Source organism: Macaca fascicularis, chromosome 4, assembly GCF_037993035.2.
Source record: "Macaca fascicularis isolate 582-1 chromosome 4, T2T-MFA8v1.1".
NCBI lineage: Eukaryota > Metazoa > Chordata > Mammalia > Primates > Cercopithecidae > Macaca > Macaca fascicularis.
The window spans coordinates 33,486,237-33,498,504 of NC_088378.1; the positions used below are offsets into that span (position 1 = coordinate 33,486,237).

At 36.9% G+C, this 12,268-nt stretch overlaps 1 protein-coding gene across 8 annotated transcripts in view; it reads left to right on the forward strand.

The window, feature by feature from the left end:
* The window catches only part of LAMA2 (laminin subunit alpha 2), a 611,630-nt gene extending 600,487 nt beyond the window's left edge, over positions 1 to 11,143 (forward strand). For all 8 annotated transcript variants that reach the window (XM_065543374.2, XM_065543379.2, XM_065543380.2 and 5 more), the window contains 5 exons: positions 1,380 to 1,535; positions 3,516 to 3,669; positions 6,894 to 7,024; positions 8,966 to 9,188; positions 10,774 to 11,143. In XM_065543374.2, the coding sequence (XP_065399446.1) occupies positions 1,380 to 1,535; positions 3,516 to 3,669; positions 6,894 to 7,024; positions 8,966 to 9,188; positions 10,774 to 10,931 (822 nt within the window). In that variant the 3' untranslated portion in view covers positions 10,932 to 11,143. The remainder of the gene's footprint in view (positions 1 to 1,379; positions 1,536 to 3,515; positions 3,670 to 6,893; positions 7,025 to 8,965; positions 9,189 to 10,773) is intronic.
* The last annotated feature ends 1,125 nt before the right edge of the window (positions 11,144 to 12,268 follow it).

A 12,268-nucleotide genomic window follows, 5' to 3' on the forward strand; every position in this document is an offset into this window, starting at 1 on the left:
TGCTTAAAGGGCTCTAAGGTATCATTTCTACTGACAGTTATTTGGAACAATTTTAAAAACGTTGGCCTTACACCCAGAAACTGGTACTATTATGGGCACAGAAGGCTCGTTTGCCAGCTTACTGTCCTCTTTGGCATGACTGCAAATAGATAATATACTGCCTGATTAAAACAAAATCTCAACATTTGTCTCTGCACCTGCGATAGCCTATGAAGTAAAGCTTCCCTAGGTAGACCAATAAAATTTTTAATTTTCAGAGTACGATATTATTAGATGTTAGATTTGGTTAATGTTAACATACTTGGACTTGTCATATTCTAGAAAGTCAAAAAACCTTAAAAAACGCAAAGCCAACCAATTTGTTATCATGGAAATAAGAAAAAGAATCTTCATTTTTGCTGGGAGCTTATGACTAGCAAATATGGATCCAAATGAAGGAGCTCTCATTAAGATTTCTTCCATCTCTAGCTAATAGAATAATAAATATGACACTTGAGAAAAAGACATATCGTTGAACCACAATGAGGCTGGGATTAAGAAAGGGACTTAAATACTATAATTAGTCAAATTAAAAATGGATTTTATTTTTGATGGTTTTTTAAAATTACTTCCCAAACCAGAATAAATATATGTAAAATGAAGAGTTAAATTACTCTAATCCTGACCCAGACTAATTTTTAAACCATCATGGTACTTTAGCATTTTACAGGCTTTCATGCTCCTTTACCTAAATTCAGACTCAAGATTTTTATACTCCAGCCAGTCTTTACACCCCTTATTTCATTCTGTCTCAGAAGATGATTCGCTCCACCACCCTAATTTCAGCCTCAGTCAGTTCTCTGTCTTCCTCCCTGACTTTGTACTAATCAGTTTCTGCAGAAAGAAGTGCAGCCTATTTGTGCCACTCTTTCTCTAATTGTACACAAGAAGGGCCTGTTAGGCAAAGGGACGTAGCGTATCTGAAATCGTGTTGGGAGCCCAGGCTCCTTGCTCAATCAAACTAAGGCACTTTTAAAACTGTACATGAATTTTGCTGCACTTAATTCATGAAAGTGCTATTAGTCTGCAGGCTTCCTTACAACATTCCTCCCTCTCAACACATATCCACACTTGGGAAACTCCTGAAGAGACTTCAACCTAAAACTGACCCAGGAAAATTCGGTATTCTTTTGGTGATAGTAGTCATGGAAAAGACAGAATTTGAGATATTCTGTAAAATGGGTTTAACTTTCCCATATATAATGGGCTTAGCACATACTAAGCACTGTGTACATTGTTTCAATTTTTCTTGGTAACATTGTTAAAGTCCTTATGTCTTATACTCTGCATATTTGAAATTTGTTCAGGATTGGCATTAATGACCTCTTTCTTTTTTGTAGATTAAGATAATGAGAAGTAAGCAAGAAGGAATTCTTTATGTAGATGGGGCCTCCAACAGAACCATTAGTCCCAGAAAAGCTGACATCCTGGATGTTGTGGGAATGCTGTATGTTGGTGGGTTACCCATCAACTACACTACCCGAAGAATTGGTCCAGTAAATATCTAATTTCTTCTTTATTACCTAAATATATGACTGATTCATTTATTGATATATTTTGATTTATTAGGTCACATGGGCCCATGAAAGCTGATAGGTGAGTAGGAAGTTATCTTTTCTGAAAAGGGACAGGGTTTTTTTTTGTTGTTTTTTTTTTTGAGACGGAGTCTCGCTTTGTCACCCAGGCTGGAGTGCAGTGACGCGATCTTGGCTCACGCCCGGATAATTTTTTGTACTTTTAATAGAGATGGGGTTTCACCGTGTTAGCCAGGATGGTCTCCATCTCTTGACCTCATGATCCGCCTACCTCGGCCTCCCAAAGTGCTGGGATTACAGGCGTGAGCCACCGTGCCCGGCGGACAGAAGGTTTTTTAGATTAGCTTATGAGAGACAATGCCACGGAACACTGAGTGGGGATTCTGGAGCCAGACTCTCTTGGTTTGAATACCTATTTAACTATTGACTAGCTGTGTGTTTTGGAGCAAGTTAATCTTTTTTAACAAAGAATTCTCTTTTGCAAAATAGGGTAATGATAATACTAAACACAAAGGATTGCATAAAGATTAAATGATTGAGTTGGGCGTGGTGGTTCACACCTGTAATCTCAGCACTTTGGGAGGCCAAGGCAGGCAGATCCCTTGAGACCAGGAGTTCAAGACCAGCCTGGCCAAAAACCCTGTCTCTACTAAAAATACAAAAAATTAGCCAGGTGTGGTGGTATGTGCCTGTAGTCCCAGCTAGTTCGGGGGCTGAGGCACGAGAATCACTTGAACCCGAGGGGCAGAGGTTGCAGTGAGCTGTAATAGCACCACTGCATTCCAGCCTGGGCGACACAGCAAGACCCTGTCTCAAAAAACAAATAAATAAATAAAAATAAAGTGATTGGAAGAGTAGCAGGCATATAAAAAGCACTGAAAGATGAAAATGATGGTATGTATTCATGGTGTTCAGGCATAGAGATTTAGCAAATATTGAGAGATGCAGTAGTTAGAGTACAGTTATCCAATTTTGGATTCAGAATTTAAAGCCCTCACAGTTTTGTAAATCAATATTCACCAAATAATTTTTTTATCAGACCATGTGTCCTAGTTTGCTTTGGAAAGTGTTACTCTGAGAGAAGCATAGGGGATTGATTCGTGCTTTTAGAGAACACACTAGATACAAATGTGATACATTTCTGTACTCAAATTAGAACACATGATAATGTAGATTTGCTCACTCATCAAAGACAATCACCCATTATAGTTGTAATTCTCAGCATTTGGCTTCTCTTGTGGATGATCAGTATTACTTTCCTTTCATAGCTATTGGATATGCTTTTTAGGTCTATCAAAAACAAAAGTCTCTGAAGTGACACTGGTAAAAGCAATTCACTTGAATTCTAAAAACAGATAAAATATAATGGACCAGAGTGTGATTGAGTTACTTCTAAATTCCTTGAATCCCCGATGTTTTATGCAAACTTTCAAGTTTTATGCATATTTGCATTTTCTTAGGGGAGGGTCTGCTGCTTTCATTAGATATTCAAAAGGAAGAAGCACTGAACCAAACCTAATTACCTTTTCAAATAGAAATTGAACATAGGCTATGACAAAATGTGTATATAGTAAGTTTAATAAACTATTAATAGAAACATAAAATCAGGAACATAAGAGACCAATTAAAACTTATGATACCCACATGGGGCCCATAGCTCTGTCAAACCAATGGAGACATAGTGTGCAGTATTTAGACTATGAGAACAGTCATATTCCAGGATAGATACATCTGAGTTGAGAAGCACAACACAGGATTTTCTGCATCCATGCCAGGAAGCCTGATGGTAATAGAGAACCCAGGCAGCTTTGGGGGATGTCCTACCCTAAGACAACTGGCCAATAACCACACACATAGAGCACCCCGCAAATGATTGTATTCTACGTAAAGGCAAAGTTCTGCTAAAACTTGACATTTGTTTCTTCTGATCTGAACGTTTAGGTGACCTATAGCATTGACGGCTGCATCAGGAATCTCCACATGGCAGAGGCCCCTGCTGATCTGGAAGAGCCCACCTCCAGCTTCCATATCGGGACATGTTTTGCAAATGCTCAGAGGGGAACATATTTTGATGGAACAGGTTTTGCCAAAGCAGGTAAGGCTCTTTCATTTCCTTCCTGTTGATTATTAACTGGATACAAATACTAACTTCTTGCTAGTACCAAATAATAAAAGTTCCCAGAGTCCTAAACTAGTATCCTTTATTTAAGCCAAAAATAAACTTATGGAAGTAATTTCAAAAATGCTTCTTAAAAATTCATGTATCTGATCCTGATAAGAATTAATAGAAGAAATAAAGTAAAGGTCTATTTAGAGAATTTATTCCATCTCCTTCACTGGAGATTAAGAACAGCAAAATAAATAATTTTGCAAGAACACTCATATGTTTATACTATGTTGTTTTCCTACCTTCCAGTTTCTGGAGATATGTTTTTTTTCTTCTTTTCAATTCCCTGCAAGGCTGTATTTCATAATCTCCTCCCCTTCAACACATACCCATACACACAATGCACACCCGTGTCCGTTTCTTGTTGATGGTGACGATGGCTGGCATCATTTCTGGCTTTCTCCACTCCATTTCCAATGAACATTTCCAGTATGGTTTTATATCACTGGTCATGAAGGTACAGCTAGGAAAAAGAAATAGGAAATAACCTCTACATAATAATTTTTTAATCCTTTGATTTTTAATTTTTGTGGGTACACAGTGGCTGTATATATTTATGGGTTACCTGAGATATTTTGATATAGGCATGCAATGCATAATAATCATATCAGGGTAAATGGGGTATCCATCACCTCAAACATGTATTCTTTATGTTTCAAACAATCTGATTATACTCTTTTAGTTAATTTAAAATGTACAATTAATTTTTTTTAACTGTAGTTACACTTGTGCTAGGAAATACTAACTCTTATTCATTCAAACTATTTTGTATCATTAACCATCCCTACTCCTCCCTGCCACTAACCTTCCCAACCTCTGGTAACTATCCTTCTAATTTCTATCTCCATGAGTTCAATTGCTTTCATTTTTAGCTCCCACAGATAAGTGAGAACATGTGATGTTTGCCTTTGTGTGCCTGGCTTATTTTACTTAATATAATGACCTCGAGAACCACCCATGTTCTTGCAAATGACAGGATCTCATTCTTTTTTATGGCTTATTCATATCCATTATATATATGTACCACATTTTCTTTATCCATTCATCTGCTGATGGACACACAGGTGGCTTCCAAATCTTGGCTATTGTAAATAGTGCTGCAATAAACATAGGAGTGCAGATATCTCTTCGATATTCTTTTGAGTATATATCTAAGAGTGGAATTGATGGATCATATGGTAGCTCTATTTTTAGTGTTCTGAGGAACCTCCAAACTGTTCTCCATAGCAGTTGCACTAGTTCACATTCCCACCAACAGTGTACATCCTCGTCAGCATTTTCTCTACATCCTCGTCAGCATTTGTTATATTGCCTATCTTTTGGATAAAAGCCATTTTAACTTGGGTGAGATAATAGCTCATTGTAGTTTTGATTTGCATTTCTCTGATGATCAGTGATGCACTGATCATCATGTTGAGCATCATGTTGAGCATGATGATCTGATGATCAGTTGAGCACCTTTTCATATACCTGTTTGCCATCTGAATATCTTCTTTTGAGAAATGTGTATCCAAATCTTGTACCCATTTTTAAATAGGATTATTAGATTTTTTTTTCCCTGTAGAATTGTTTGAGTTCCTTTTATATTCTGGTTATTAATCACTTCTCAGATGGGTAGTTTGCAAATATGTTCTCCCATTCTGTGGGTTGTCACTTCACTTTGTTGATAGTTTCCTTTGCTGTGCAGAAGCTTTTTAACTTGATATGGTCCCATTTGTCTATTTTTGCTTTGGTTGCCTGTGCTTGTGGTGTTATTACTCAAGAAGTCTTTGCCCATTTCAATGTCAAATTTTGTGATGAGTTTCAGCTTCAGCTTCTGCAGTTAATGGATTGACTTGCCATCCTGCCTGGGCTCTTATAATTCTGGATCAGACCAAACCAGAAAATTACCCACTTCCTCTGTTTCTAATGGCCCTTGCCATCCCCTGAACACACAGTGTAATACAATTTACATAAGACTTGGGTGGTCAGAAGAGATCACTTCACTGGAAAACATACAATTCATCTTAACCTTTGACATCTTTGTTCTTAAATGTTTTTCCACCGACCCAGTCACTGGGACTTTGTATTGACCTCTTCATTCTTTCTGTCCTCAGCCGAACTTCCTCATGTCCTTCCTCTCTTCTCCTTACTTCTCCCTTTTGGTTTTATTTTGCAGAACAATTCAGCTTCTTCTACCCTTTTTTTTTTTTTTTTTTTTATTTACAGAATGGGTGTCACTATGTTTCCCAGGCACAACTGGCTAGCTTTTATTGTTAAAATCTGCTATGAACCCACCTTTGCCAATCCAAACCCATCGAGGTTCTCAGTAGAACAAAAGTCTTTCACATAACAGCTACCATCCTTCATTGGAGATAGCTGTGGCTACACATAGCATTTATTTCTTGACTAATAAATAGAAGACTTGGAGAAAATTCCCCTGAGTAGTTCCCTGATACTCAATTCAGTTTCCGTGGTCTAGACAGATCTTAACAGATCACTTTGTTCCTAAGAGGCATATCTTAAATACTTGCTCAAAGATTTAAAGAAATCAAAGAGTCAAATATGGAAAATCATAGAGAAAAGAATTAACTGGATGAACAAGATAAGTCTACTTATGTCCCAGAAACTTCCCATCAACATTGTATTTACAGTTTCTCTCTGTATTAATAAAATGTGTGGCAACTTTTGAACCCTTTCAGATGATTATGGCACCATTTAGTGTGCCCCACTAAAATTTTACTGAAAAATCACTGAAATGTTTTTCTTAACCCAACTGAGAGACTTCTAAGATAATAATACCTGACAGTGAGATTCTTTGAGTCAATCTCAGTGTGTATCCATTTATTCAAATAATACATATTAAACCGTCATGATGTGCCAGACACTTTAGTAAGCACAGGGATAAAATGGTGAAAAGTATAGACAATGCCCCTGATCTCATAGAACATACATTCCAGGAGGGAAGGCAGGCCAGAAAAGAAGCAATAACTATGGAGTGTGTTACAGGACACAATGGTGGAAGATAGGCCAGGCAAGATCGGAAACTTACAGCCCTCATTAGAATTAGCTAGCATTTTAATTGAAATCTAATAAAAAGTCATGCATTGCACACGTTTGAATTAACAATCCCCATACTCTAATCCACAATATTTAAAATCTTCATTTTACAGTTGGTGGATTCAAAGTGGGATTGGACCTTCTTGTAGAATTTGAATTCCGCACAACTAGAACAACTGGAGTTCTTCTGGGGATCAGTAGTCAAAAAATGGATGGAATGGGTATTGAAATGATTGATGAAAAGGTGAGTGTCAGCAATCGAAACATTTCTGATTTCTTCATGATATTGTTGATGTGTAGATATCGTTCATGTGTGACGAACTCGAATATTTTGAAGCCTGGCTGTATTCTTTGTTGGGAGAAAGCTAAATTGTATGTTTTCATCCTTCTGGATTATTTCAATTTGTGTATGTTTTCAGCATAACTATTGTGTAGGCCAGTATAAACTTTAAATGCATTAATTCTACAGCAAGCCAATTATGTTGACTAATAATGAACCAAATAGTTTGAGATCTCAAGTTCTTACTGTGTTGCTATGAATACACTCTTATTCTCCTCTTAAGCAACACACTGTCTATGAAACTATTGACTCCAGTGGGAGAAAAGGCAGAGGTGTGGATCATCTAAAATTAGTCTGCCTCTTATAACAGGCTAGGCATCTCTTAGAAGTCAAGGTAGCCAACTGACATATCAGTTTCTCAATTTTTTAAAAGAGCATCCAGATACCATTTCAAAAAACAGCAAATTTATAAAAGTAGTGTGTCAGATTGATAATAATTGATAATCAAATTCTAAACACCTCTCTAAGCCCTGCAGTGAGACAACTTTGCACTATAGGCAGCAGGTAAAAAGAGAAGGCAGAACAAGAAATTGCACAAGTTTTCTATTTGGCTATTAAATAGGAATTGTACTTCAACTCAGTTCACGTTTCTACCCTTAGTGTTGCCTCCCAAGAAGAAAAATCACATAGTGACCTAAACTATTTTTTTCTTGCTTTCTTCCTCCTTCCGCTCAATTTTCAAACTGTCCTCAAACAAAAGTAATGCAGGAAAAAGGATCCACCAGCTTAGAGGTAAAAAAGGGTGAACAAATAAACAACACTTAATAGTTTTACCAAATTTTCAAAACACACTTTTACTACATCTTTTTCAAGTAAGCTTCATTTCATCAAGTGCTGTTAAGGGCAGTTACCATCAATATGTCACTATCATGTGCATTTCTCACCAAGCTCCTTTTACATGCAAAAGCTACCCAATATAGTATGCAATATTGTATGCACCCAATATAGTATGCAATCTATATGCAAACTCCACCCAATATAGTAAACATTTCAGTAATAATTACATCACTAGAGTTTACAAACTTTTCACCTATTTACTTGCCTTTTTAATCTTCTTTTTTAAGACTTCATTTCTTTTACCTTGTCAAATGTGTTGCCAAACTGACTAATGTTTTTAATGTTTCAATATGTTTCATTTCTTCACCAGCTTCAAAAGAATTCTGTCATCTCAAATTTCAGGGGCCTTTCCACATTACTAAAAACAGATTTTTCTCATTTAGACCAGAACTTCTAATCTAAGTTCTTCATTGTTAGGAATTTAACTGGCCTTCTGGCTCAGGTCTTTGGCACCTGTGACATGAAACGGGCTCCAAAATATAATTTATGTAACTCTTAATCTTGTATATAAAATGAAATCCATGAAAGAAAAAACATAATTAAAACGTCAAAAGTTTAAAATTTTAAAAATCCTTTACTTTGAATTTGTAAACCAAATAAATAGTCACTTTAAACAGTATCTTTTAAGAAAATTTTATAAGGTTCAGTAAGAACTCTCACATTCTACAAAGATCTGAGGTAGAATTTTTCCCTGTGTACACTAGGTCCTTTTCTTGTCACCTGGCCTCAAATTTTTCTGAAAGCAGAATTATTACCAGCTTTATGTATCTTGCCTATTAACTCCCAACAATGCCCCAAAGCAAAGAACATAATTTGTGGCTCCTGGTGATTAGATTTATACTTTAATTTCTATCAAGTTTTAAAATTTTTTTCAATATGCCCAGTTACATCCAGTTCAAATGATTCTGGCCGACGTCTTTCCTAGAGACCTGATCATTTTTATGTGTGAAACATCATGATACTTCTTTAATAAAACCATCTGTGACTGTTCTATTTCCTGCTTTCCAGCTGATGTTTCATGTGGACAATGGCGCCGGCAGATTCACTGCTGTCTACGATGCTGGGGTTCCAGGGCATTTGTGTGATGGACAATGGCATAAAGTCACTGCCAACAAGATCAAACACCGCATCGAGCTCACAGTCGATGGGAACCAGGTGGAAGCCCAAAGCCTAAACCCAGCATCTACATCAGCTGACACAAATGACCCTGTGTTTGTTGGAGGCTTCCCAGGTGAGTGTTGGCTACCCCAGCAAGAATGTCTTTGCTCTCTTATGTTAGTGGTTTTGAAATCATTTATATTTACATGTGTCTAAGAATGTGTGCTTATGTGTACTTGCTTCCTAGCTTTAGAATCTGCTCCTATAAATAGCACCTTACCTTAAATTTCCAGTGTGTAAAATGAACATATTATATAAACCACATGGGACTGAACTTTTCATGAGAGCCCCCAAAGTTTCATTTGTGGAGAGATTGAAGCTAGAGGAAATGAATTTGGCTTATAAAAGATATGAGGCATTTAACAGCAATTGGAGCCAAACTTGGTGTTCTTACTGATTTTTTTAAAATTAATATACCAGAGGAATCATAAAACGTTATGGAACTTATTTCCTCAAGTTCTGGAAATCATTGGGTTAAACGTAGCTAATTTCCCCCTTATGTTATTATAGAGTTTATATTTATATTACAAAGAAACCCAAGCAATAAATCCTCATTCAAAATCCTTCTCTAGCACATTAAACATAGCATGTGAACTGCAGAGATTTACCTAAAGTGCCCATAAACAAGAGTGGCCAACTTGATGAGAAGTAAGCCAAGTGGCTCTTAATAAGTACTGTAATAACATAGCCTCCTGGAATGGTCTTTCATCATTTTGTCGAGAGGAACTTTTGTCCCCGTTTACATAAAGCTCCTTTGCTTAATGAAACAAGCAAAATGTATATTCAGCAATTGTTGACAGAGCAACGTTGACAGAAATGCAATGGGGGCCCAACGACAGCTCCTCTTTCCAAAGTGCCTTCTGGGTTTTAAAAAGATCTTTTGCTTCAATCAGGATACATTCCAAGACATTACGAAGGAGGTAATGTACTTCTCCATTCAGTCTATGAAATGGGATCCTGATTAACACCTAGTAGGCCTGCTGAAACAAGCACCTCCATAATAAGAGGAAGATTCTACATGAATTTCCAAACTACTTAACCTTTAGGGATTTATTTTTACAATGTAAGAAAGTGATAAAGTCACCTTCAAAAAGTTCTAAGTCAGTACTTAAAAGTATTTGATCAATTGCTTTGTTTCATGAACTAACATTTTACGATTTTAATTCACAACTGTAAATTTGTTCATCCCAAACCACTTTATTTCATATCTTAAGATGTATATTCTAGATGTTTTCAGATTTTATAATATATAACTATTAAAAAGTTGAGGCTGGGCATGGTGGCTCATGCCTGTAATCCCAACACTGGAATTACACTTTGGGCTGAGATGGGCAGATCTCTTGAGCCCAGGAGTTGGAGAGTAGCCTGGGCAACACAGCGAAGGGAGGATCGCCGGAGCCCAGGAGGTTTAGGCTGCAGTAAGCCTTGATTGCACCACTGCACTCCAGCCTAGGCAACAGAGCAAGAACCTGTCTCAAAAAAAATTTCAGTTGATCTTTCTTCACAATTCTATTAGTAAGGCTAAAAACAAAACCACTAACTTTGCATAGAACAGCATTCCAATTTAATCTCAAGCTAACAGGTGACTTTGAAACATGCTCTTAACATTTGGCGCAGGAGCATTTCAAAGCTGAGCCCTCTTGCGTTGCCTTTTTCAGATGACCTCAAGCAGTTTGGCCTGACCACCAGCATTCCGTTCCGAGGTTGCGTCAGATCCCTGAAGCTCACCAAAGGCACGGGCAAGCCACTGGAAGTTAATTTTGCCAAGGCCCTGGAACTGAGGGGCGTTCAACCTGTATCATGCCCAGCCAACTAATAAAAATAAGTGTAACCCCAGTAAGGGTCTGTCAAAACAAGCATATGAAGTAAAACAAATATATTTTACCTATATATGTTAATTAAACTAATTTGTGCATGTATATAGAATTCTTTCTGTATTCAGATGGTGCTAATTCAGACTACAGACTGAATTTTAATTCAAGTTCTTTCTCAAGTCTATAAATATTAAACTAATTATTTCATTCTAAATAATTGCCTGTTTTGTGTGATTTTAAGGATAAAAGGAAACTGGCCATAAATTGTTGAATTTGCAACATGCACTCCAGTCATCTCAAGGAAAGAGTTCAGATGTAATTTATGAAGGCAATTTTTTTTAACTTATTCCTATTAATACTTTTATCATCCTTTACCATGTATGTCAGCTTTGGCCTTCTGTGCAAGTCACTGACAGCAAGGGAATTTGGCATGTGTGATTGGGAGGAAATCAGTTCTCTTACTCTGTTTGTGAAAGAATTAGCAAATCATTTTCCTGACCCAAGTTCATGATTAGAGAGTTTAACTAGCCATATGAGATAATAGCTTTTTATGCTGAAGGTAGAGGGTATAGATCAGATTCAGGCCAGAAAGCTTAATTATTTGATTTTTCTTATTGATAATGATTTTTGGGCTTTGGGGAGATGCCAGAACCAAGCTTATGAATGACAACTAAGCACACATTTGATACTACAGTACTAAGATTTGGGACTCTCTAAGCCTACAGTGAATATCACAATTTACACCTAGGTGGAGAGGAATAATGCTGAAATGCATTTCTACTTATCAGGAAACAATAAACCAGAAACTTAAAAGGCATACTTCATTGAGTCTTTTGGAGTTGTAATTTGACCTAACAAATTCATTTTCTAAAAAAGTTCTGTGTTTTGTTCTCCTTTTACCCATGATTTCAGTCATCTTCAAAGAGCTCTGTGAGAAGACTGGCCTTGATTTCATTCACCAGCTTAAAAAGGAAACGTTTCATTTGCCATCTTTAGTAGACAATGGTTGCAGTCTAAGAATTCAGAACATGTAAAGAACAGGAAACTTTCTTCTCCTATTTTAGCAAAAATTTTAGCAAAAAAGAATAATCCTCTCTGACAATGTTATCCACTAGGGGAAGGAAGGTGCTGTTTCCAATTGAGGTGATGACTGACATATTCACTATTTCACCACCGTCCAGTTGCTCAATACAATTTGTACACACAACTTCATTCTAGAGAAGCAATTCTCAACCCTGGCTCAGTGTTTTAGAAAAGTGCCTATGTTTTAGAAAAGGGCCTAGGGAGTTTTTAAAAATCTGGTACCTGGTCCAGTGATTCTGATTTTGTCTAGGACACA